This window comes from Barbus barbus, assembly GCF_936440315.1.
Source record: "Barbus barbus genome assembly, chromosome: 5".
Taxonomy (NCBI): domain Eukaryota; kingdom Metazoa; phylum Chordata; class Actinopteri; order Cypriniformes; family Cyprinidae; genus Barbus; species Barbus barbus.
In genome coordinates this window covers 27221493-27248985 of record NC_136733.1, presented here as the reverse complement: position 1 = coordinate 27248985, position 27493 = coordinate 27221493, and the positions used below count along the sequence as shown (strand labels likewise).

Sequence of the window (27493 nt, the reverse complement as noted above, 5' to 3'; positions counted from 1 at the left end):
GTTGCCTTTTTTCTACATTCAATAGTTCAGTCAGCCTTTAAAATAGCTTTGTCTGACAAAATGGAAGTTGGATTTACAGTGAGCAATACACTGATGTCATAAATAAAGTATGCGGTCATGAATTCAGAGACCTTCCCCTTCATGAAATCCAGTCAAGTGGTCACAGGAGGCGCATTGTAGATGCATGCAAACACCAGGTGTAAACAGAAATGTGTCTCAGCTGACCAGTGATCAGTTCACCCTGGACAGATGCTAACACCAGATGTAAAAAGGGCCTGAACCATGGAGAGTGTATATAGGGCCTGAGATAAATACAGCTGGTTGACCTAGTCACAGCAACTGCATGTAATATAAACTAAGTTTGTGTTCAATAGGGTTTATCTGCTGCTGTTTATCAGCTGTGTTTCCAGCTTCAGTAGGTTATGTATTAGTACAAACCCATTCAATACAATCCTGCATAAGTCTATCTTGGAGGCTGGTGTGTCTGTATTGGAATGAGTTTTTTTGACAGAACAAGCTCTAATCTGGACCAGATTTTATGCTGATAGTAAAACGATTACTAGGATATTAATTGTTTGGTCAATGGATGCATGTGACTGAAGAATTAAAATGACTTGTATAGTTTAAACTTTGAACTGTCGTTTATAGGTGCAGTTAGGAATTCGCATAGACATTTTGGGAAATCTATCTGAAATTTTTTCAGTCTTTTAATTTTGCAATTTCATTTGTTGCACACCAAATAACACACTTCATCTTTAAAGGTTCTGTATGTAATTTAGACTGTACTAAAGCATAAAAACACAATAATAAATTTGCAGATATTCAGGAAACATGCTACTTGTTCCTCCAAAAAAACAATGCTACAGTCAGTTATTCAACTTTGAAAATGTGCATTCTATGTTAGAATGTCTGTTTTTGTTTTGGACTGTGTGATTCCACCCACTTACAGTTTGCCCAATAACATTTTAGCAGTCTGGGTTGCCAGTTTGCAGAAAACACAGCATACTGCAGTCTGCAGCCATGTAATTGGATCAGAGATTGCTGATTCCACCTCACCTAAAAAGCCCCGTTCTCCATCTGAAAAGCTCTATGACCACAAGCATATTAAAACACAAATAAATCAACTCATCAGTTTACAGTGTAAGGTTCGTTGCCTTCCATTGTCAGTTACGCTCACTCATGTAGCATGTCCTCAATCTGACAACCCGCATGAGCGTTAAAGGGATAGTTCATCCAAAAATGAAAATTTGATATTTATCTGCTTACCCCCAGGGCATCCAAGATGTAGGTGACTTTGTTTCTTCAGTAGAACACAAAGTTTTTTAACTCAAACCGTTGCAGTCTGTCAGTCATATAATGTCAGTCAATGGCATTGACTGACATTATATGACTGACCCATTGCTTTGAGAGACAAAAATGCATACACAGACAAAATCAAATTAAACCCTGCAGCTTGTGACGATACATTAAGGTCTTAAGACACAACACAATCAGTCTGTGCAAGAAACTGAGCAGTATTTATATCATCATTTTTTTTTGCATTTTTCTATGACAGGACAGTATAGATATGACAGGAAGTGAGTGGGAGAGAGAGATGGGGGGTGGGAATGGGAAAGGTCCACGAGGCGGGATTCGATCTCGGGACACCCGAATTAGAGGGTGACACGGGAGTGAATTTTCAAACCTCTCCCGTCCCACTCCCACAAAAAAAATCCCGTCCCATCCCAATCCCATAAAAAAACTGGGGGGAAATCCCGTCCCGTCCCAATCCCAGAAGAATGACTCCCATTCCCTCCCACTCCCGTGTTGTTGTTTTTTTTTTTTTTTTTTGTCTACAAGTTTTGCAGCTGGCGTATGGCGTTTTCATGCCATCTTTCTCAACGCGTAAATTTTTAGTTATTTCAGACCGCCCAGAAATATCCGTGAGCACAACTGACTTATTATTTTCAGACAGTAGTCGTTGCAGTGTAGCTTTCACGTCTGCCTCCATTTTGGTTATGATTTTCACGGCTAAAAAGTGCGTGAAGAAGCCTACTTCTTCTCTACCATTATTGGTGGTTGGCACTATCGCCACCCACTGTTACGGGTGTGTGGAGCACGCCAGTCACTTAACCGGCTACACCAAAGCAAACAGGAGGAGAGCATAAAGAGACAGGACAACTAGTATTGAGTTCAAAATTAGTTTATTTATTTAAAAGGTATATTTCTGTATAGTTATAGTTATCATAGTGTTATTACGATTCCCGGTCCCGCCCACTCCCGCTTACATTTTTTCCAGTCCCGTCCCAATCACGTTATTAATAGTGATTTTGTTTCCCATCCCGTGGGATTCCCGCGGGATTCCCGTGACCCGCGGGATTCCCGAAAAAATGTCAGCCTCTAACCCGAATCTTAATTGTGCCATATGTCAGTGCACTGCCCACAAGGCTATTGGCGCTGACTATATAATTTTTTTTCTGTGGGACCCATTGACTGTCATTATATGACTGACAGATTGCAACAGTTTGAGTTAAAAATCTTCGTTTGTGTTCTACTGAAGAAACAAAGTCACCTACATCTTGGATGCCCTGGGGGTAAACATCAAATTTCATTTTTGGGTGAACTATCCCTTTAAGTCTGAGGAAGAGGTGGCGGAAGAAACAATATTTTAGTACCCATTTCAACCACTAGCTGTCATATTACATCCTGCACCTTTAAATAAAAAAATCTGTGCACATAGTTCCTAAACAAACGTTTAAGTCAAAACCATGCCAAACTTGGCTTCAGTTGAGCTAATGAATCTTCAGTCTGTCATATCGGCTCAAATAAGTTTTGTTTACAACACTGAAGATTAGAAACTGATGAAACTTGCCAAAAACATTAACTATAAAAAACAAATCATGATAAAAAATATTATGATTACACTTCCATGTCAATTACATCATAAAAATAAACACAACAGAAGTTGTTTTTGAGTTGTTAATGGGTTGTTTTTGAATTGGAAGGGATTTTAAACTTGTTTGGTTTATAAAAGCGTGGCCAATTTAAACACCCCTAATCAAGAGTTAATTTTAGAGACAGATATCATTGCTTGTTTTCATGTGCATACGTCTGTATCCTACTGTGTAAGCGTACATAAGAACATAAAGGTGAAGAGAACAATGGATTAAGAATGGTAAAAGGAAAGATTTAAAAGTGCAGGTGTCTGGAGAGGGGGGTATCTGGTGAGTCGTTAAGATCTTGTTAGGCATTTTAGGGGACCCTTATCATTAATTCATTGGAAAAGAATTTGTGGAACAACAGTGGAGCAGAGCCAAGGAAAGTGAACATCCGCTCACACACTGTATTATTCCCAGCAGATTATTGTTTTAGTCTGAGCTTCCTGTCTTTCTCACAAACATACACACAAACTCGCTCTCTTCATGAACCCACTCCAAAGACACACTTCCTCAAACACTTAAAGTCTTGTCAGATTTTCCACTGGATTTACATACAGAGGTACCAGCACTAACTCTGAAAAACAGACAACTGTGTGTCAGGAACTATTGCCAAATATTTCCATGGCGCCCTTCCTTAGTGAATTTGTACTTGGATCAATGTGTGTTGTTTGTCTTTTAGTGATTTGTACTTTTTCTGGTATTTGCTGTTTATTTGTGTTATTTCCTTATGAAAGGCCATCTCCAGACTTTTATGTTTGCATTTTTGCAATCTGCAAAATTGTGTAAGTTTTAACAAATTACCCAAAGCATTTAATAAACAACCGCATGGGGCGAGGACGTGTATAACTTTGTGAATGACGGGTGTTCCAATTCTGTGTAAATCAGTGGAACTTTATTCAGAATTTCTGAGGTCGCAGATTGGTTGTAAGTGTACATACACTCTCAGTTCCTCTGTTGTGGCTCTGCTGTGTGTAAGTGTTTGCATCTGTGTTCTCTTTGTGTGTTTTTTTGTTTCTATCTCACTTTGTTTCTCTCTGTAGGAGGTTGGTGTAGAGGGGGGTGTGAGGTTAGTGATGGAGAGCGCTCTCTCAGCAAGAGATCGGGTCGGCGTCCAAGACTTCCTGCTCTTGGAGAACTACAACAGTGAAGCTGCTTTCATTGAAAACCTGCGCCGACGGTACAGAGAGGGCCTCATTTATGTAAGACATACACAAACACCATCTTACTATATAATATAATAAAATACTTTTAATTACATTTACATGGAATATGCAACTTATGAGCATATAGGATAAAATATACAGTGCTGTTTAAAAGTTTGCAGTCAGTAAGTTTTTTTTTTTTTTTTTACTTATTAAAGGAATAGTTCACCCAAAAATGAAAATTCTGTCATTAATTACTCCCCCTCGTGTCGTTCCAAACCCGTAAGACCTTTGTTCATTTTCAGAACACAAATCAAGATATTTTTGATGAAATATGAGAGCTCTCTGACCCTGCATAGACAGCATTGCAACTGAAATGTTCCCAGACCCAGAAACTTTAAAATAGTCCACGTGACATCAGTGGTTCAACCATAATTTCCCAAAGCCACGAGAATACTTTTTGTGCGCAAAAAACTAAAATAATGACTTTATTCAGCATGTGTTGTGATACTCTCCACAATGGCGGCACGCCACGGCAGACGGGATGAGGAGGGGAAGAATTGTTGAATAAAGTCATTATTTTAGTTTTTTGAGCACAAAAAGTATTCTCGTAGGTTCGTAAAATTACGATTGAAAATTACGTTTTACCGATGTCCTTCCTACGTTTCTGGACCTGGGAACATTTCAGTTGCGTTGGCGTCTATGCAGGGTCAGAGAACTCTCGGATTTCATCAAAAAAATCTTAATTTATGTTCCGAAGATGAATGAAGGTCTTACGGGTTTAGATTGCATTAAATTGATCAAAATCTATTTTAAATTGGAATATTTCACAATATTACTGTATTTTTGATCAAATAAGTGCAGCCTTGGTGAGCAAAACAATATCAATCCAAACTTTTGAATGGTAGTTTACATGTGGTTTTCTGCTTTCTTTCTCTCTTTCCGCCTCTTTATCTGTCTGTCTTTATAAGACATATATTGGCTCAGTGTTGGTATCAGTGAATCCTTACAGAGAGTTGGAGATTTACTCCAAACAGAACATGGAGCGCCACAGAGGAGTCAATTTCTATGAGATCTCCCCTCACATGTGAGTGTTAAGTGTGTGTGTGTTTGTGTGTGTTATAGCCGTGAGAATCCCTGAGAACATTCCGCCAATTCTCTTAGCATGACTCACTTTCCTGGAGATTCCGGAGATTGGACCATGCATACAACTTTCCACTTACATTCACACCCACGTACTCATTTAAAGAATATGTAAAATCCTTCCCATAGAAATGGGAATAAAATATGTAAATGCAGGAAAGAAAACTGTACTTGTCAAATGATTTTATAGGATTTTTAACATTTTACACACAGTTTATGTCTTTGAAACCCATAACTGTAATTGGCTGTATTATCTGTTAGTGATTCTGTATCTGTTTGTGTGACTTTAGTTTTGCCCTGGCCGATAATTCATATCGTGCACTGCGGACTGAGAGACGAGATCAGTGTATTCTGATTTCGGGTGAGAGTGGCGCTGGGAAGACTGAGGCCTCCAAAAAAATCCTTCAGTACTACACACACATCTGTCCCACCCGCAACAACACACACACTATCAGAGAGAGACTGTTGCAGTCCAACCCAGTACTGGAGGTAAGCACACACAAACACTGCAAGGGTCCTCTGTGCACAGCTTCCGAATGTCACTCTCACTCTTTCACAACAGGCTTTTGGGAATGCTAAAACTCTCCGGAATGACAATTCGAGTCGTTTTGGGAAATACATGGACATTCAGTTTGACTACAAGGTAAATGAAACACACTTCTTAGTTTAATACCACAACTCTTTGCTTAAATCCAGCCCAAATTTACTGGTCTACATTTCAGCAGTTTACATTAGCAAAAGACTAATATGTATTAGAATATTTCAGCAAATATATGGGCATTTTGGATAATACTTGGGCTTATACACAAAACATAACCTTTTATGCACCATTATAAACAGTTTTTTCTATTTATGTCTTGTTCAGGGCGCTCCAATTGGAGGTCACATCCTAAACTACCTGTTAGAGAAATCCCGTGTGGCCCATCAGAACCATGGTGAGAGAAACTTCCACATCTTCTATCAGCTGCTGGAGGGTGGAGAAGAACCTCTTTTGAAGACACTTGGTTTGGAGAAAAACAACCCACAACATTATCATTACCTGGTTAAGGTGTTTATGTTAATGGTGTCAATATGTGTCTGTAAAAGAGAGCAGATTTGTCTACCATTATTGGGCCATGGGCATTGTTGCCATGTTTGTGGTGTGTTTGTAACAGACACTCTCTCTGTCAGGGTAACTGTCCACGGGTGAGCTCTATCAGTGATAAGAACGGTTGGAAAGTTGTGAGAAATGCTCTCACCATCATTGGCTTTAATGAGGAGGAGATACAGGTACACCACACGCAAATACACTGGACATCAAGAGCCACTGGACAGAACACCTTCTGTCGTAGTCAGGAAACACACTTACAAAGTTCCTCTCCTATTTAGGAGCTGATGGAGATTGTGGCGAGTGTTTTACATCTGGGGAACATACAGTTCGGTGAAGATGAGGAGGGAGAGACACACGTTACCACTGAACCTCAACTTCAATATCTGTCCCAGGTGAGTTAATGTCCCGTCTCAAGTGATAACTCAGTATGTATCTGAACTTTATACCTGTTTGTGGGGAATTAGATAGTTGTATCTCATTAGAGTCACTTGTCTCAGGTTTGTTGTGTGCTATTTTGACAATAGAGTGCTAGATGCTAGAGTGACAGCATCTGTCAGAAACCTGTCTGAATACCATTAAATAGATATTAGTTTGAATTCAAAGGCAATAAAAAAAAATATATATACATACTGTATATAATATTTTATATCCCAAAATATTTTTGTTGCAAATGTTTTATTTGTTTGCAAAAGTTGAAATGTTCACACTGTTTTTGTACACTGTGTTTTTGTTTTTTTGTCAACAGCTGCTGGGTGTGGACGGGTCAGTCCTGAAAGAAGCTCTTACTCACAAGAAAATTGTTGCCAAAGGGGAGGAGGTAATATCACAATATCTGTCTGTTCCATCTCACTTTCAGATTTCAACATACTTGATCTTTGTTACAAACCGTTGTGTGTATGTGTGTTTGATTTCAGATGATCAGTCCCTTTAGTTTAGAACAGGCTCTGTCTGTTCGGGACTCTTTGGCCAAAGCCATATATGGTCGTGCCTTTACCTGGCTTGTCCAGAAGTTAAACCAATCATTGGCCTTCAAGGTGTGTTTCCTCTTTCTGTCGATGAGGACCGTGCTCTTGCTTTGCTTAAGTGGGCTTTATTGTCAGAATGTCATCTTACATGTATGAACTGGAGCTTAGTGTGCTTTTTAGGTTTTGATGTGCCCTCTAGTGGAGTGATTCTAAAGATTATAATATTTTTGTGTTTTTACAGGATGAAGTCTACTACTCAAGTAAATGTTCTTCTATTATTGGTTTGCTGGACATATATGGATTTGAGGTCTTTCAACACAACAGGTTCATTTGACTCGCTCTCTCACTCTTTGACTGAAGAAATGGTAAAATAGAAAGATTATTTGCACTATTAAAACATCACATTATAGAAAAAATGACATAAAATGACATTAAGATATCAGAAGTAAGGAAGAATTTATAAGTACATTAATGTCTTTCTTTTTTCTCTCCGTAGTTTTGAACAGTTTTGCATTAATTACTGCAATGAAAAACTGCAGCAGCTGTTTATTGAGCTCACACTGAAAAGTGAACAGGAGGAGTACGAGGCGGAGGGGATTGTGGTGAGTTTGTGGGAGAAAAATAGTACAAAAATCAGTGTATGAGTGAGAAACATTTATATGTAAGTTCACCTCTGTTGAAAAGATTTTCATCAGTACATTTCTAAAACATTTCCATTAATAACTACCTTTTTGTATTTAAAGGGATAGTTCACCCAAAAAATAAAATTCTGTCATCATTGGGTGAACTATCGCTTTAAATAAACCCTCTATTATGCACAGCAAACCCCTCTGTTTAGACTTATGTCCTATTTATTTAAATATAAAAATAATAAGAAGAATTATTATTACTATTATTAATGTGTACATACACATTAATCTGATCAAAAGTGACAGTAAAGACATTTAAAACATTACAGAACACTTCTATTTCAAATACGTGTTGTTCTTTTGAATTTTCTATTCATAGAAGAATCCAGAAAATAAGTATCACAATTTCCACAAAAACATTAAGCAGCACAAATATTTTCAGCGTAGATCATATTAAAATGTTTTTCCTGAGCACCAAATCAGCATATCAGGAATTATTTCTAAAGGATTATGAAAACTGGAAAATTCAGCTTTGCCATCACAGGAATAAATAACATGTTAATATATATATACAGTCATGGCCAAAAATTCTGTCAGAAAATGTAACCCTTCTCTCAGAAAATTGTTGCTGTTGCAAATGTTTTGGTACTCACATGTTTATTTTTTTTTTGTCAAAGAAAAGTCAAATCTGATACAATTCCACACGGAACCCAAAAAATGCACTGGACAAAATTATTGGCACCCTTAACTTAATATTTGGTAGCACCCCCCTTTTGAAAAAATAACTGAAATCAATCGCTTCCTGTTACCATGAATGAGTTTCTTACACCTCTCTACTGGAATTTTTGGACCACTCTTCTTTTGCAAACTGCTCCAGATAATACAGATTTGAAGGATGCCTTCTCCCAACTGCTGTTTTGAGCAAGTAGGGCTCGCTGCAGCCCACAAGATCCAGGGGGCGTGGTTGGATCCACATCTAGGGGGTGGAGATTGGTAGGTTTAGGGGTGGAAATGGGTGGGTTTAGGGATCAGGGGGTGGAGATGGGTAAGTTTAGGTATTTGTAAGGTGGGAGGAGTTCAATCTGGATCCAACCACGCCCCCTGGATCTTGTGGGCTGCAGCGAGACGCTCCTTGTTTTGAGATCTCTCCACAGGTGTTCTATGGGATTCAGATGTGGACTCATTGCTGGTCATTTCAGAACTCTCCAGCACTTAGTTTGTAACCATTTCAGAGTGCTTTTTGAAATGTGTTTCAGGTCATTGTCCTGCTGGAAGACCCATGACCTCTGGTGGAGATGCAGCTTTCTGACACTGGCCATTATGTTGTGCCCCAAAATTCTTTGGTAATCATCAGATTTCATGATACTATTCACACAGTCAAGGCATCCAGTGCCAGAAGCAGCAAAGCAACCCCAAAACATCTTTGAACCTCCAAAATGTTTGACTGTAGGGACTGTGTTCTTTTCTTTGAAGGCCTCGTTTCTTTTTCTGTAAACAGTGCCATGATGTCCTTTACCAAAAAGCTCTACTTTTGTCTCATCTGTCCACAGTACGTTTTCTAAGAAAGATTGTGGTTTTGTCACATAAGTTTTGGCAAACTCCAGTCTTGCTTTTTCTGCCTTTGTGTCTGCAGTGGTGTCCTCCTGGGTCTCCTACCATAGCGTCCCTTTTCATTCAGATGGCGATGGATAGTGCGAGCTGACAATGTTGTACCCTGTGTCTGTAGATCAGCTTGAAGTTGTTTGGAAGTTAATCAGGGTTCTTTATCCACCATTCGAACAATCCTTTGCTGTAATTTTTCACTAATTTTGCTATTCCGTCCACGTCCAGGGAGGTTAGCTACAGTGCCATGGGCTGTAAACCTCTTGATGATATTGCGTACAGTGGACACAGGAACATTAAGATCTCTGGAGATGGACTTGTAGTCTTGAAAATGTTTTTCCACAATTTTTCTCTCAAAACCACAGACAACTCTTTACACTTCTTTCTTTTCTCCATGCTCAGTGTGACACACAACACAAAGGTTAAGTCAACTTTTCTCCATTTTAACTGGTTGCAAGTGTGATTACTATATTGCCCACACCTGTTTCTTGCCACAGGTGTGTCTAAATAGAAATTACAGGAGCATCACATGCTTGAAAAGCAATTATTTCTTACAATTTTGACAAGGTGCCAATAATTTTGTTCAGTCCATTTTTGAGTTCTGTGTGAAGTTTTATTAAGTTTGACTTTTCCTCTCTGTTTTTTTGTGTTGTTGCAGAGCAAACAAAAACAATAAGCACGTGAATACCAAAACATTTGCTATTGGAACAATTTTCTGAGAGAAGTGTTGCATTTTCTGACAGAATTGCAAGGGTGCCGGTATTTTTGGCCATGTCTGTATATATCTTGAAATAGAAAATCGATATTTTAAATTGTAATAATATTTCACAATATCAATAAACACAGCCTTGGTATGCTTACAGACTGCTCACATTTCTTTCTTTCGCTTTTGTTATATTTGTGTAAAAAATTATGTTCCTTGGCCAGTGGGAGAGAGTGGAATATTTCAACAACAAAATCATCTGTGACCTGGTGGAGGAGAAACATAAAGGCATCATCGCCATTCTGGTCTGTCTTTGTGTTTTCCTTCTAACTATGAGGTCTTTCTGTTCATCCAAATTGAATTGAAATGAACTAATCTAATTTATTGTAATCAGGATGAGGAGTGCTTAAGACGAGGAGATGCCAGTGACATCACCTTCCTGGAGAAGTTGGAGGACACGCTGGGTGGCCATGCCCATTTTGTCACGTAGGACTAATAGCACACTCTGTGTCTTCATTGTTGAAGCAGCATTACTGATGTTTAAGATATTACTGGGATCTGCTATCTGATTAGTCCATTTCATGTTCCAGTCATAAAATGGCCAACGGGAAGATCCGCAAGGCAATTGGGCGAGAGGAATTTAGACTGGTTCATTATGCTGGAGAGGTCAACTACAACGTCAACGGTGAGGAGAGAACAGCCATTCATCCATCTGTCCGCTCATAGTTAATTTTGTTTGGTGCTGTGATTGTAGTTTTTGTCCCTCCATTTTCAGGGTTTCTGGACAAAAATAATGACCTGCTGTACAGACACCTGAAGGAGGTACAGTGTGTTTACAGTGTGATCATGATATTATGGCTGAACAGTATGTGATTCTAAACCCACTGTATCTCATTGCAGGTGCTGTGCCAGTCAGGGAATCACATTGTCAATCAGTGTTTCCATGTAGATGAGTTGATGGACCAGAGAAGGCCAGAGACGGTTAGATGAACACAAACCCACACTCACACATACAGACACATGCTGTACATAAATTTACAAAGAAATGAAGGCTTGTTTTCTCTGCTCAGGCTGCCACACAGTTCAAGCTCAGTTTGGCTAAACTGATGGAGATTCTGATGTCTAAGGAACCATCATATGTACGCTGCATAAAACCCAATGACTCTAAACAGCCAGGTAAAAGCATATTCGTGTTGCATTGATCGACAAATAAATTGCACACACAAAATGCTTGCATTTCATTTTTTGATGTTACTGACTTTGTGCTGCTGTTCTCCCTCCTTTCTCTTCCTCTGCTACTTCAGGCAGATTTGATGAGGTTTTGGTCAGGCATCAGGTGAAGTATTTGGGTTTGATGGAGAATCTGAGAGTAAGGAGAGCTGGATTTGCATACAGACGAAACTATGAGGCGTTCTTAGAGAGGTCAGTCTTGTGCAACCAGTCTTTCTGTTAACAGATGGCCATGTTTCTTTACCTTGTTTTGTGCTTTGATTTTTGCACAGGTACAAGTCTCTGTGTCCGGACACCTGGCCAAACTGGCGTGGGAAACTCCCAGAGGGGGTTGCCACTCTGGTCAAACACCTCAACTACAAACCTGAAGAATACAAGCTGGGCAGGTGAAGAGTGAGAAGAACAGATATACACACTACCGTTTAAAAGTTTTTTTAATTGATAAAAAACAGAAACCCTGAAAATAGTGAAAAGGAGGTCCACCTTTTCTGGGGCAGCAGCGGGGTGATGTTTATTTTTGTTTGCTTTCTGTTTAGGTCCAAAATCTTTATCCGCTTCCCAAGGACTCTGTTTGTGACCGAGGATGCACTTGAGGCCAAGAAACAAACCATTGGTATGTTCTTTCTTTCAAGCACTTAACTTGTAAAGTTGTGATAATTAGCTTGTTTTTGTAGATCTCTTTTTCTTAGTTTTTATTATGATATAATGAATTAACTTACAGTTGTTTTTAAGCTGTTACTCTGCAGACATCTTGGCGGGGCTACAGGGAGCGAGCCAAGTACCACCGGATCCGACACGCAGGTAACCTTGACAAATAGACTAAACACAGACAGACAGGCACAGCAAAGGAAGGCAACAGCCAATCTGTTTGTCTCTTTCATCATGCAGTAATTGTTATCCAGTCATGGTGGAGAGGAGTCAAAGGCCGAAGGAAAGCCAAGCATCGTAGACAAGCAGCTGACACTATACGCAAGTATGAGAGTTTTTGTATCATGTAGGTGAATGAGTTACATTGATTGAGTCATTGATTCCGTCCTTTCTTAATCCTTGATTTCATCCTTCTCTAATTCCACAGGTTCATCAAAGGCTTCATCCTGCGCAATGAGCCTCGTTGCCCTGACAATGAGTACTTTCTGGATCATGTGCGATTCTCCTTCTTGATGAAAGTGAAACGAAATCTGCCAAAAAGTGTTCTTGACAAGAGCTGGCCAAGACCACCACCCTCACTCATTGAGGTATGATAATAATGTATGATAAAGGTATGATAAGTTATGATACTGAATTGAACCACTGAGCTCTGTTTGGTCAGACCAACTGGAGATCTGGAATCTGTTTTGAGGATGTAGATGTGATTACACTAATGTTCAAAATGAATACTTCTACTATTCACCAAGGATGTATTTGAACAAAACACATTAAAAACATATATTTTTTTTGAACATTAATAATAATACAAAATGTTTCTTGAGTACCAAATCTGCATATTAGAAGAATTTATGAAGGATCATGTGACACCGAAGACTGGAGTAATGGCTTGCTGCTGAAAATTAAGCTTTGTCATCACAGGAATAAATTATATTTTAAAATATATATTAAATAAAAACAGTTATTTTAAGTTGTAATTTGATAACTATTTTACAATATTACTGTTTTTACAATATTACTGCGGCAGTTATGGCCTAATGGTAGAGAGTCGGGCTCGTAACCCAAAGGTCTAAGGTTCAAGTCTTGGTACTGGCGGGAAATGTAGGTAATACCATGACTGGGGTGCGACCCTTGAGCAAGACAACGAACCCCCAACTGCTAATTGTTTTATTTGTTCACTACTCACTGATGTGTGTGTGTGTGCATGGTGATGGATGAAGTTCAAAGCACAAATTCCAAGTGTGGGACACCATACTTGGCCACATGTCATGTCCCTTCCTTTCCTTTTCTTTTTACTGGATCTTTGATCAAATAAATACAGCCTTGCTGAGTACAAAAACTGCCCCCAAAAAGACCCCAAACGTTTGAATGGTAGTGTATGTACAACTTTGTTTTTCCCGACAGGCATCTGAGCACCTTTACAGAATGTGCATTCGCAACCTGGTCAATGACTACTGCAGGAGAATCCAGCCAGAGTGGAAGAAGCAGGTACTGCATTCATACAAGAGCAAACACACACACACATGGACAACCATAACTAATTTCACGCTGTCTGCAGTTGGAACAGAAGGTTGTAGCCAGTGCGATCTTTAATGGTCAGAAGAACTGCTACCCTAGAAGTGTTCCCAAACTCTTCGTAGCCACCAGACTAGGTAATATTCACAAACACATGAAAAAATGTCTATGCTGAAAAAAACAAATGCATAGACAAACAAACATAGAAAATCACTGTCACATTTTTATTAACACAGAGACTGAAGAGATCAATCTCAAAGTGCTGCAAACTCTTGGGAATGACAACAAGGTGAAGGTAAATAAGTTGCTATGCTTTTGTGTGAAATTGAAGCTTTATGTTTGTGTGTATACTATATAAATGTACTAGATGCTTTTAGATTTTTTGTTTGGCCACAAGGTTCCATGTATAGTATTCATTAAAGTCCACTATGAATGAGGTTAAGTTGAAGTTGTTTGTTTATTCATTGTGAATGTTACAGTTTTTGAAATAAACTACAATATAAACTGTAACGACATTTTGAACTGTAAATGAAAAAGCACAACTTAAAATAGGCCAAATAAGAGTAAAAAGATCAAAAGACTATGTGCTCCCAGCAGAACACTCAGGTGCCATCTCAACACCTGAGGCTTCACCCTGTTTCTCCTGTAGAGGGGGCACTCAGCCTCCATTTACAACAAAAAAAAAAACACTAGACAATTATGGACCAAAAAAAAAAAAGTATAAATGGCTCCTACAGAAATCACCTTTCCACAAGACAGTGGCAAGTATTTATCAGAAGGAGCCAGTGAACCTGTATTATTAAGTTAACAATAAAAAACAAAATCAATCTAATGTAAGACTTAATAGAGATTTTTAATGTTAATATTAGAAGGGTTGAGAATCTATTTGTATATTCTTTTCTTTTTCAGTATGGTGTTGCGGTCACCAAGTACGATCGGCATGGTTTTCACGCACGAATGCGTCAGCTGCTGTTGACCACTTCATCTGCTGTGCTGATCCAGGAAGCAAAAATCAAACAACGTATCGACTACGGCACATTGCTGGGTAATGTTACTGTAATACAGCTCTCTCCTTTTTTGCCTAACAATACTGTACGACATCCAAGCTTATTAAAGTTTCATACTCCTGTTTTTCACCGTATCTAATTCTTGGGTAATCATACTCTTCCTTAGTACTCAAACCATAAATTCTCATCAGTGACAAACAACTAGTGTGCCATTAACCTCTTACTGGGTAACACTTCACAATACCATCTCGGTTTGTTTCTTTTTGTAGGTATCTCTGTTAGTTCCCTCAGTGACGGATTCTTTGTTTTGCATATTCCCACCACTGACAGTAAGCAGAAGGTGAGAGAAGCCTTCTTCTGACCACTAAAGAGAAGACAATTATGCTTTGTGATTGTCTTGGTTGTGCAGTTGGACCTCTGTTGTTTCACTTTGACCTTCTGACCTTTAGGGTGATCTGGTGCTGCAATGCGATCATGTGATTGAGGCTGTCACCAAGCTGGCCATCATGGCAGACAAGATACACAATGTCAACATCAGCCAGGACAGGTGTGTGTGTTTGTTTGTTTGTGTGTGTGTGTGTTTGTGCACAGTGGTAAATCCCTTAATAGACAAACTGTGTTCGGGAGTGTTGGCGATGTTCTCTAGAAAGGCATGAGAATTTTAGTTTACAGCAAGTACATGTATGCATGCATGTTTACAGCTTTCAATCTGATTATGCTTTACACTCCAGTATCAGGTTTGCCGTAGCAAGGGGAAAGGAGGGGGTGATAGATTTCTCCAGTGGTTCGGACCTGCGAGTGGTCAAGACCAAGAATGGACACCTGTCTGTGGTGAGGCTCACATATTTACTGATGAAGGCTGAAATACAATGCTGAAAAATGCAATGGTTTTGGTTAGAAGGGAAGACAGACAACAAAGTTTATAATAGTATAGTAATATAGTTTAGCAGAAAAAATGGATGGCAATGGGATTTCAGGATAAAAAAGTAATCAAATACAATAATAAAATGGATTATTTAGCAAATGTTGTTTGCAAGTAAACTGATTACTCTAGTCCCTCTTTTTTTTCCAGACCTCCCCACGAATTTCATGAACAGCCAATGACAGCTCACAGCAGTGGACAGATCATTTCACAGGAGTGCTTTAGCCAATCACTACACTATGATTTATTTAAGTCTCACAACAAAAGCACATGTTGGCATGTTTGCAAGAGTATGTTAAAGGACATTTGTAATCTTTTCTTTTTTAACAAAATTTAGCTTATGCTGTAATAATTTTTAATTAATTGATGGGTTTATTTTATATTTTCTCTCATCTGATCAATTAAATGAATCTTTGTTTTTCAATTATGTTAATAATTCAAGCATTACTATGCAGATATACTACGAGAATTTTTGAGAATTCTTACTAACTAGATAATCTTTTAAAATTTAAATTCAAAAGCATAGTGCTTTCCAAATGACACCACTACTTGTCAGTGCAATGTTTTATAACTCAACTGTAGTTGTATAATTTGAAAAAGAAAAAAAGATTAAATATGGTTAATGCATTATTTTTGGTTTGCTTTATTAAATCTCTTAAAACGTAAAAAAAAAACAAAAAAAAAACCTGATGCCAAAAACTGCTTCTTCAAGGCGGCGTTTTGAAACAGAGATCAGATCATTGCACAAACATTTCAAAGTTTAGGCTGCATCAACTGTTTAGCACGACTTCACTTACTGTCTGTTGTGTGTATATATATATATATATATATATATATATAAACAAACAGTCACACAAATACACATGCACTAGAAGTGCTTCTTAGTCATTTTATTCAGCACACACGCTTGTACAAAAACATATATTTCACTTTTGCACTTATTTATGAACAATAAATATTGTATGAAAAATATTAGGCACATAAATAAAATAAATAATTTAATAAATAACACAAGGTGGAAAGTACAGAGGAATGACAGCGAAAAGGGGATGTAAAATTAATCTCATTCTGACCTCTGATTTGCTGATTAACAGTGGAGGAGGGAAGTGGGGTGTTTGGGGAATTTTGGTCTTCCAGAATGGCCGACTAACCTTTTTTGTTTCAGTTAAATTGTCCAATATAAACAAAATAATTTGCTGTTTGGTAAGCGCTTACCCTTTAAACAGAGCCATATAAGTTCAAGTATAATAATTGTATTATCTAAAAATACTTTGTAGTAACGTTCGTAGAACGGGAAGAAGGAGGCGGGAACTGGCAAACATTTAAGAATTTAATAACCAAAATAAACAAACACAAAAGTAAAGCGGCAGCCCCTCACGGACGACTGCCGCACACAAAACACAAAATAAAGTCCAGGCTTGGTCCTCTCTCGTCTTCCACTGTCGTCACTCCTCCTTTTATCCTTCCGGAGCTCCTCTGTGGGACTCGAGACCGGTGAGTGGTGCAGGTGTCGCTCATTATCATTAACTCCACCGGCCTTGCTCCGTTCCCACGGCTCTCGGCCCCGCCCCACTCCCTACATACTTAATGGTCACATAATACTGTTTGGCAATCTCATGATAACCCACACTAGCTGCCTGCTGATGTACTCAACCCCTGAGACTTATCAAATACATCGAAAATACTCCAAATACTTAAATATAAAATACAGAAATGCAGTTTAAAAAAAAAAGTCTTTACACATTAAGGCAAGTATCTGTTCAATTACTTGTAAACAAACAATAAATAAAAAATAAATAATAATAAGTAATAAATTATTTTTATAAATAAAATACTTAAAGAACATAGTAAACAGAAACTGACATGAAAATGTTTATGGTTATGAATGTTAGTGTATTCAATTATGTCTTTTCTTGGTTTTGTTTTATAATTTCATTCTAATACTTGTGCAATACTTTTTTTTTCCTTTTTTTTCCCATCTTTGTTGGTTTACTTATGTGTGTTTATCAGTATTTGGCTTGGAGCACAGCGTAATCTCGTGCCAATCTGCTCAAGTACCGTTCCAGATCTCTCAGTATCACATACCCTCTCAGATGCTGAATCCAGCGGGACGCCTCTGCTGTTGTTGTCTGCAGGGTGTCCATAGATAGCTGGCTTCCCGTGAAAATAAAGCCTTCTGATGCCTGGGTGGGTTGTGGGAGGCTGACAGAGGTCTTCTCCATCATTGAAGTAGAAGGTTGTGTAGAGGATTGTGCGGAGCTGCGAGGATTATCCATCTGAGTTGGGGTCTGGAGTACAGTGGTGCTCTCTGTGGAATGATGCATGCTGGTAATCAGACTGGAAGATGAAGTTGCGTGCAGGGGATGGAGAAGTGGGGATTTTGTAGATGCAGTGATACTCAGACTGTTTAACTGCAGATAGAGAACGAACATTAGTAATCTGTATGATTCAGCATAATTTAATCTGTAAAAATATGGATTTTCTTGGTAACACTACTACTTACACACACACACATACACACACACACACACACACACACATATATATATATATATATATATATATATATATAGAGAGAGAGAGAGAGAGAGAGAGAGAGAGAGAGAAAATTTTCTTTTTAAGCTTTTCAAACTTCAAACATGTGGCTGTAACACAGGCTTTAGAATATGACATCATTGCTGCAATATTGTAGTTATAATATTAGTAATATTCTAATGTAATGCTATTATTTAGAAGTCTAAAAAACTAGAATAAATAATAAGTGGAATTGATTTACTCTACCAGTAAGTAAATTATCACACAGAGATCACGAGATAGACCAGACAAATATGACTAAAATACTTTGGCTGCATGCCAAAGTCTTTATTGTTATTCTTAGATATAAATATATCACAAACAGTTTCTATACACCCTAAAAAAATCCCCTTGGGATTTTTAGAGATATTCTGGCAAGAGCCTCCTCGTTTTGTAACTAAAAGGGGTCACGATGTGTTGATCATGGGAGTTGTTGTGACATTGTGTCTATGAGATCACCAAATTAGCTACTGATGGCTGGGAAGTGATTACGCATCTAACAAGTGTGCACTTGTACCTGAGAGTTGACTTGTTTCATTAGGTCCCGCAGATCTATTTGCAGACTAACATATCTTTGGCACAAGCTGGGCTGAGGCTTTCCTCGTTTGCCTATTCTCTGCTCTCTTCTTTCCTTCGTCGCATCTCTCTCTCTCCCCAGCTGCTGCCGTTGAACTTCCAGGTGAGTCCAGAAGGTTTGGAGGTTGTGAGAGGCCAAACGCAAACGCTCTGTGTCCTGAACCAAGCAAAATGAAAAAATCAAATATATCCCCGTGTAGAAAATAGCTAAATACGCGATAAAGACATGATGCGCACCTGCATGTATAGCCAGGTCTGATAACTGACAGTAACCGCAGGAAGTGTGCTCAGCATCAGCTCTCTGTATTCAAAGAGCTCTTCACCAAACAGCTGTTGTTTCTGTGAAAACAAACCCGCATGGTATGAACATTTAGATACAAAGTGGATTATAATAATAAAATGTGACAACATATGTGATATTGTCGTTAATATGTTTCGTTTTTTTATGCAAATAGCATTTCGTTTTCTTACGTAGCGAGACAGAAGTTCTTGGACACGTGCGCGAATAGTGCGCGTGAGGCGCAATGAATTGGAGAAGGACAGCGCCCCCCTGTGACCCAGAGGCGAAGAGGAGTTTGTGGACACCATACAGATGAGGATGAGGATGCAAAGAGGAGACAGACACCGCCGAAACATCTGCGAGAATGGAAAGTGAAACTGTTAGATCATTCAAAGTAGTGGCACCTTCAATATTATGCAGATACAATGCTGTATAACAAGACGCACGGTTTATTAATATTATTCGCCAACGTTTTTATCGATCAAATCTCACGTCAGAGATCAACCAGTAGCCTCAGTAGAACAATTTCGCATAATAATACTGTTAAGTAACGTTGAATCTGATACGTGGGACCGTACACATTTGGAATATTATAACTTAATAATAATAAAGATTTTTTTTTTCTGTCTAGTAAGTGATGCTGTAAATAAGAGGTAATAAGAAAGTTCAAAAGATGTCTCTTACCTCTGTTTAAATAAACAGCACTTGATTGCCCAAACCATTGGTATGTTCTTTCTTTCAAGCACTTAACTTGTAAAGTTGTGATAATTAGCTTGTTTTTGTAGATCTCTTTCGCTTAGTTTTTATTATGATATAATGAATTAACTTACAGTTGTTTTTAAGCTGTTACTCTGCAGACATCTTGGCGGGGCTACAGGGAGCGAGCCAAGTACCACCGGATCCGACACGCAGGTAACCTTGACAAATAGACTAAACACAGACAGACAGGCACAGCAAAGGAAGGCAACAGCCAATCTGTTTGTCTCTTTCATCTTGCAGTAATTGTTATCCAGTCATGGTGGAGAGGAGTCAAAGGCCGAAGGAAAGCCAAGCATCGTAGACAAGCAGCTGACACTATACGCAAGTATGAGAGTTTTTGTATCATGTAGGTGAATGAGTTACATTGATTGAGTCATTGATTCCGTCCTTTCTTAATCCTTGATTTCATCCTTCTCTAATTCCACAGGTTCATCAAAGGCTTCATCCTGCGCAATGAGCCTCGTTGCCCTGACAATGAGTACTTTCTGGATCATGTGCGATTCTCCTTCTTGATGAAAGTGAAACGAAATCTGCCAAAAAGTGTTCTTGACAAGAGCTGGCCAAGACCACCACCCTCACTCATTGAGGTATGATAATAATGTATGATAAAGGTATGATAAGTTATGATACTGAATTGAACCACTGAGCTCTGTTTGGTCAGACCAACTGGAGATCTGGAATCTGTTTTGAGGATGTAGATGTGATTACACTAATGTTCAAAATTAATACTTCTACTATTCACCAAGGATGTATTTGAACAAAACACATTAAAAACATATATTTTTTTTGAACATTAATAATAATACGAAATGTTTCTTGAGTACCAAATCTGCATATTAGAAGAATTTATGAAGGATCATGTGACACCGAAGACTGGAGTAATGGCTTGCTGCTGAAAATTAAGCTTTGCCATCACAGGAATAAATAATATTTTAAAATATATATTAAATAAAAACAGTTATTTTAAGTTGTAATTTGATAACTATTTTACAATATTACTGTTTTTACAATATTACTGGGGCAGTTATGGCCTAATGGTAGAGAGTCGGGCTTGTAACTCAAAGGTCTAAGGTTCAAGTCTTGGTACTGGCGGGAAATGTAGGTAATACCATGACTGGGGTGCGACCCTTGAGTAAGACAACGAACCCCCAACTGCTAATTGTTTTATTTGTTCACTACTCACTGATGTGTGTGTGTGCACTTGGATGGATGAAATTCAAAGCACAAATTCCAAGTGTGGGACACCATACTTGGCCACATGTCATGTCCCTTCCTTTCCTTTTCTTTTTACTGGATTTTGATGAGATAAATGCAGCCTTGCTGAGTACAAAAACTGCCCCAAACGTTTGAATGGTAGTGTATGTACAACTTTGTTTTTCCCCACAGGCATCTGAGCACCTTTACAGAATGTGCATTCGCAACCTGGTCAATGACTACTGCAGGAGAATCCAGCCAGAGTGGAAGAAGCAGGTACTGCATTCATACAAGAGCAAACACACACACACATGGACAACCATAACTAATTTCACGCTGTCTGCAGTTGGAACAGAAGGTTGTAGCCAGTGCGATCTTTAATGGTCAGAAGAACTGCTACCCTAGAAGTGTTCCCAAACTCTTCGTAGCCACCAGACTAGGTAATATTCACAAACACATGAAAAAATGTCTATGCTGAAAAAAACAAATGCATAGACAAACAAACATAGAAACTCACTGTCACATTTTTATTAACACAGAGACTGAAGAGATCAATCTCAAAGTGCTGCAAACTCTTGGGAATGACAACAAGGTGAAGGTAAATAAGTTGCTATGCTTTTGTGTGCAATTGAAGCTTTATGTTTGTGTGTATACTATATAAATGTACTAGATGCTTTTAGATTTTTTGTTTGGCCACAAGGTTCCATGTATAGTATTCATTAAAGTCCACTATGAATGAGGTTAAGTTGAAGTTGTTTGTTTATTCATTGTGAATGTTACAGTTTTTGAAATAAACTACAATATAAACTGTAACGACATTTTGAACTGTAAATGAAAAAGCACAACTTAAAATAGGCCAAATAAGAGTAAAAAGATCAAAAGACTATGTGCTCCCAGCAGAACACTCAGGTGCCATCTCAACACCTGAGGCTTCACCCTGTTTCTCCTGTAGAGGGGGCACTCAGCCTCCATTTACAACAAAAAAAACACTAAATTATGGACCAAAAAAAAAAAGTATAAATGGCTCCTACAGAATTCCATCAATCTTAAAATCAACAACAGCAAATCACAATGGATTATTTAACAAGAGCTGTGGATGTACGGGATTCTTTTGATTAAATATTTCTCGTAAGCATAGCATTTTTACAATTTAGTATTTTATTTAGCAAGTTAATAATGGAACTAGGGCTGGGCGATATATTGCATGCGGATCTCGTCAGTAAAGCCGGTTCCTTGATTAGGGCTAAATCTCCATCAAATGTTTTCAAATTGAGCGGCATTTAATACACAGAGCCGTAGTTCACTGACAAGCTACGTAATATTGCTTTCATTATCGCAGATATATCGCCTTCGATAATGAACGTGATATTGCGTAGCTTGTCAGTGAACTACGGCTCTGTGTATTAAATATTAAAAGTGTTAAATTCACGTGCGAAACAGCTGATTTGCCAGACAACTTTTGTTATGATCCACATAAAGCTAATAAATCAACGAGATGTTTTTGATCTTTGATCAAAGTAAAGTAATGTGAGTCTAGAATATTTACGCTGCATTAAACTTTGACGAGCAACACTCCGATCCGCAAACAGATGAAGAAGAGGAGGATGATGATGGTCTGGCGCATACAGGGAGAAAGCTTTGTAGTTTTAGTTTCCTCATTCTCATTTTTATGAATCTAACTGAATGTAATTACACCAAGGATGTTCGAGTGAAAAGGATTGGTTTGTAGCTATTAGTATTATAATTCTATAGAAGAACGTTCTTTTCAAATAATGTCAGTTAACCAAATATATATGCTAGTCGCAGGGATTTTTATGATAAGAATGTACTGCAATCAAATTTATATGCATCAATATATCTAAGATCATCTGCAGTAGCTGTGTCCTGCTTTTGCAGTTGCTAAATGTAAGCAGACTTATATGTACAGGTGCTCACCACTGCCAAAACACACATAATACTACAACAAAACACAGAATCATAGTTTTGTTGCTACTTTAGTTGCTTCTTAACTTAGCATGTAGCGACACAGGAATATCTGAATATTTCTCTTAAATGTGCTACAAATTTCTTTTAACCTATGTTTTGTAGTAACCAAGAGAAGTGTCATCGCAGAAGAAGTGGCTGAATTTCCTCAGACACCTGTGAACACCGAGCGGTGCTTGGAGTCAGACAGTGGACTTTCATCTTTATTATACTTCTCTGACTGGACTAGCACGGACCAGTTAGAGCCGATGAGAAAGTAAGTTCAAGTAAATGTCTGCACTGACCATGATTATACCATGTAATATAATGTTTTCTGCAACAATTGGGGAGAATTTTAACTGAAGAGACAAACTGACCAGCAGGAAGCTTTGGATCTATTGAATGTGTATTTTTCAAGCATTTTATTGTGGCATTCACTGTTATTTTTCTGCACAGTGATGACTAGAGAAAGTGCTTCTACTAATTTACGAAAGTACAGGTAACCCAGAATTTTGTCATCATTTACATTATTACATCAAATCCCCCTAATTTTTTTTTTTTTCAAACCCCTGACTTTTATTTTTCTGCAGAACTCAAAAGTTTGAACCAACAGGTTTGTCACGTGTAGAGGACAAAGGGAGTAAATGATTTTCGTTTTTGGGTAAACTATCTCTTTAATTAGGATCATACACACTTTAAATTTCAATCATACTGAACACAGCCACTTAATGTGCTAGAATTAAATGGGTAAATAATAATAAGTAAATAGATTTTCAAACATCATATTTCATTCAGTTTGGTGCATTCAGTTAGACCTTTAGTAGTAGATACTTGTGCAATATTTGCTCTTTACAGGTGCAGAAATGAAAGCTCCCAAGCAAAGAACTCACTGGACTAAGATGTGGAAAGACATGCTGCAAAATAAACAAAAACCAAGAACAGTATTCACTGATTACCTTTAAAAATGATACAGTTATTAACAGTTAGGTAATAATTATTTAAATTATTTTGCCAAAACTTTGCCATTTACCAATGTGTTTTTCAAAACACCTTTTACATTTTTTATGTTTTAACCTTTATTTATTAAATGCTACAGTCCAAGTGTAATTATAAATGCCTCATTCATTCAAGTAAATGCATGGGCAATTTTTCAAAATGTGTTAAATATTTTATCTACACCTATTGTATAACTGCTGTTTTTTGTTGAAACTGCATGGTTTTGTAAATTTTGGAAATGAATTTTCCTCATGCCAGCTTGGTCAAGCTAGTTATTTAATGGACTTTAAAATTGCTTTCATAATAATGAGATGTTTATAGATTTGTTAAGTCATGTTATTTATGTATTATAATCTATATAATTAAAATGAAAGTAAATGTTTTGTCTAGGTAATGTTATCAATTTTAATTTGAAATATTAATGAATAGTACAGTAGATATAGAAATGAAACTGGGCTAAGTCTGGCGTGCTGCTCAACTTGGATGTGGGAGTTTTGGTAAGTTACAGCTGTCGCATCTGGTCCTGTTGATTCGGCCCAGAATCTGAAAGAGAGTACACAGGCATCCAGGCCAGGTGCGGCAGATGGATCCGGGCTGATGGACAAGTCTCTAGCAGGTGAAAATTTAACTGAAACTGGTTCGAGTGTACGGAGAGGGATTGTGTATGAGGTAGATGTAAATAGCCTATCAGCAAACATCAAATTGGTAAGTTTTCACTAGACTTTAGTGGAGTCAGCGGTTCGCTTGATGGTAAATAAGGATCTAATGCTAAATTATTTTTGTAAATACCATTGCTTTCCGTTGTTGGTGCCACTTATTTTGGTTTCCGATCACCAAGGAGAGGCTACGCAAGGTCCTAAAGATGGCGGCCGCAACAAAAAAGTCACGTGACTGAAACCCATGAATAGGGATAACCGCACCCTGGAGAGGATTGTGAAACAAAACCCATTCAAAAATGTGGGGGAGATTCACAAAGAGTGGTCTGCAGCTGGAGTCAGTGCTTCAAGAACCACCATGCACAGACGTATGCAAGACATGGGTTTCAGCTGTCGCATTCATTGTGTCAAGCCACTCTTGAACAAGAGACAGCGTCAGAAGCGTCTTGAATGGACTGCTACTGAGTGGTCCAAAGTTATGTTCTCTGATGAAAGTAAATTTTGCATTTCCTTTGGAAATCAAGGTCCCAGAGTCTGGAGGAAGAGAGGAGAGGCACATAATTCACGTTGCTTGAGGTCCAGTGTAAAGTTTCCACAGTCATTGATGGTTTGGGGTGCCATGTCATCTGCTGGTGTTGGTCCATTGTGTTTTCTGTCGTCTACCAGGAAGTTTTAGAGCACTTCATGCTTCCTGCTGCTGACCAACTTTATGGAGATGCAGATTTCATTTTCCAACAGGACTTGGCACCTGCACACACTGCCAAAGCTACCAGTACCTGGTTTAAGGACCATGGTATCCCTGTTCTTGATTGGCCAGCAAACAAGCCTGACCTTAACCCCATAGAAAACCTATGGAGTATTGTGAAGAGGAAGATGCAATACGCCAGACCCAACAATTCAGAAGAGCTGAAGGCCACTATCAGAGCAACATGGGCTCTCATAACACCTGAGCAGTGCCACAGACTGATCAACTCCATGCCACGCCGCATTGCTGCAGTAATCCAGGCCAAAGGAGCCCCAACTAAATATTGAGTGCTGTACATGCTCATACTTTTCATGTTCATACTTTTCAATTGGCCAACATTTCTAAAAATCTTTTTTTTTTTGCATTGGTCTTAATTGATATTCAAATTTTCTGAGATACTGAATTTGGGACTTTCATTAGTTGTCAGTTATAATCATCAAAATTAAAGGAAATAAACGTTTGAAATATATCAGTCTGTGTGTAATGAATGAATCTAATATACAAGTTTCACTTTTTGACTGGTATTACTGAAATCAACTTTTTCATGATATTCTAATTTTATGACCAGCACCTGTCAGCACCAAAAAAAACAAACAGTCACACAAATACACATGCACTAGAAGTGCTTCTTAGTCATTTTATTCAGCACACACGCTTGTACAAAAACATATATTTCACTTTTGCACTTATTTATGAACAATAAATATTGTATGAAAAATATTAGGCACATAAATAAAATAAATAATTTAATAAATAACACAAGGTGGAAAGTACAGAGGAATGACAGCGAAAAGGGGATGTAAAATTAATCTCATTCTGACCTCTGATTTGCTGATTAACAGTGGAGGAGGGAAGTGGGGTGTTTGGGGAATTTTGGTCTTCCAGAATGGCTGACTAACCTTTTTTGTTTCAGTTAAATTGTCCAATATAAACAAAATAATTTGCTGTTTGGTAAGCGCTTACCCTTTAAACAGAGCATATAAATTCAAGTATAATAATTGTATTATCTAAAAATACTTAATGGTCACATAATACTGTTTGGCAATCTCATGATAACCCACACTAGCTGCCTGCTGATGTACTCAACCCCTGAGACTTATCAAATACATCGAAAATACTCCAAATACTTAAATATAAAATACAGAAATGCAGTTTAAAAAAAAGTCTTTACACATTAAGGCAAGTATCTGTTCAATTACTTGTAAACAAACAATAAATAAAAAATAGTAATAAATTATTTTTATAAATAAAATACTTAAAGAACATAGTAAACAGTAGCTCAAATAGTAGAGCATGGCACTAGCAACGCTAAGGTCATGGGTTCGATTCCCAGGGAAAGCAAGAGCTGTAAAATGTAAAAACTGTAACTTGAATGCAATGTAAGTCGCTTTGGATAAAAGCGTCTGCTAAATGCATAAATGTAAACAGAAACTGACATGAAAATGTTTATGGTTATGAATGTTAGTGTATTCAATTATGTCTTTTCTTGGTTTTGTTTTATAATTTCATTCTAATACTTGTGCAATACTTTTTTTTTCTTTTTTTCCCCATCTTTGTTGGTTTACTTATGTGTGTTTATCAGTATTTGGCTTGGAGCACAGCGTAATCTCGTGCCAATCTGCTCAAGTACCGTTCCAGATCTCTCAATATCACATACCCTCTCAGATGCTGAATCCAGCGGGACGCCTCTGCTGTTGTTGTCTGCAGGGTGTCCATAGATAGCTGGCTTCCCGTGAAAATAAAGCCTTCTGATGCCTGGGTGGGTTGTGGGAGGCTGACAGAGGTCTTCTCCATCATTGAAGTAGAAGGTTGTGTAGAGGATTGTGCGGAGCTGCGAGGATTATCCATCTGAGTTGGGGTCTGGAGTACAGTGGTGCTCTCTGTGGAATGATGCATGCTGGTAATCGGACTGGAAGATGAAGTTGCGTGCAGGGGATGGAGAAGTGGGGATTTTGTAGATGCAGTGATACTCAGACTGTTTAACTGCAGATAGAGAACGAACATTAGTAATCTGTATGATTCAGCATAATTTAATCTGTAAAAATATATGGATTTTCTTGGTAACACTACTACTTACACACACACACACACACACTCATGTTGGTTTTTGTGGTTTATGGGGACTCTCCATAAGCGTAATGGTTTTTATACTGAACAAACTGTGTGTGCTATTGCCCTACACCAACCCTACACCTAAACTTAGCCCTCACATGAGACTTTGTGCATTTTTAGATTTTCAA

At 38.1% G+C, this 27493-nt stretch overlaps 2 protein-coding genes across 3 annotated transcripts in view; both read left to right on the top strand.

Annotated features, from left to right (window-relative positions):
* The window catches only part of LOC306869978 (unconventional myosin-Ic), a 28605-nt gene extending 12462 nt beyond the window's left edge, over positions 1–16143 (top strand). For both annotated transcript variants that reach the window (XM_079416970.1, XM_079416969.1), the window contains exons 2-32: positions 3959–4117; positions 5032–5147; positions 5494–5692; positions 5766–5846; positions 6069–6251; positions 6374–6472; positions 6572–6685; positions 7039–7110; positions 7208–7327; positions 7500–7582; positions 7755–7860; positions 10417–10497; positions 10587–10678; positions 10783–10877; positions 10968–11014; positions 11093–11173; positions 11263–11368; positions 11497–11614; positions 11695–11808; positions 11959–12035; positions 12155–12223; positions 12311–12395; positions 12498–12657; positions 13472–13555; positions 13626–13719; positions 13819–13877; positions 14492–14627; positions 14859–14929; positions 15039–15136; positions 15321–15420; positions 15662–16143. In XM_079416970.1, the coding sequence (XP_079273096.1) occupies positions 3992–4117; positions 5032–5147; positions 5494–5692; positions 5766–5846; positions 6069–6251; positions 6374–6472; positions 6572–6685; positions 7039–7110; positions 7208–7327; positions 7500–7582; positions 7755–7860; positions 10417–10497; positions 10587–10678; positions 10783–10877; positions 10968–11014; positions 11093–11173; positions 11263–11368; positions 11497–11614; positions 11695–11808; positions 11959–12035; positions 12155–12223; positions 12311–12395; positions 12498–12657; positions 13472–13555; positions 13626–13719; positions 13819–13877; positions 14492–14627; positions 14859–14929; positions 15039–15136; positions 15321–15420; positions 15662–15682 (3087 nt within the window). In that variant the 5' untranslated portion in view covers positions 3959–3991 and the 3' untranslated portion in view covers positions 15683–16143. The remainder of the gene's footprint in view (positions 1–3958; positions 4118–5031; positions 5148–5493; positions 5693–5765; positions 5847–6068; positions 6252–6373; positions 6473–6571; positions 6686–7038; positions 7111–7207; positions 7328–7499; positions 7583–7754; positions 7861–10416; positions 10498–10586; positions 10679–10782; positions 10878–10967; positions 11015–11092; positions 11174–11262; positions 11369–11496; positions 11615–11694; positions 11809–11958; positions 12036–12154; positions 12224–12310; positions 12396–12497; positions 12658–13471; positions 13556–13625; positions 13720–13818; positions 13878–14491; positions 14628–14858; positions 14930–15038; positions 15137–15320; positions 15421–15661) is intronic.
* A 3162-nt stretch (positions 16144–19305) lies between these two features.
* Positions 19306–23754, top strand: LOC306869479 (unconventional myosin-Ic-like; the record flags this gene model as incomplete). Its single annotated transcript, XM_079416251.1, has 10 exons — positions 19306–19312; positions 19785–19853; positions 19941–20025; positions 20128–20287; positions 21087–21170; positions 21241–21334; positions 21434–21492; positions 22432–22507; positions 22983–23133; positions 23712–23754. The coding sequence occupies 10 exons, from the start codon at positions 19306–19308 to the stop codon at positions 23752–23754; spliced, it is 828 nt and encodes a 275-aa protein (XP_079272377.1).
* Between the last annotated feature and the right edge of the window lie 3739 nt (positions 23755–27493).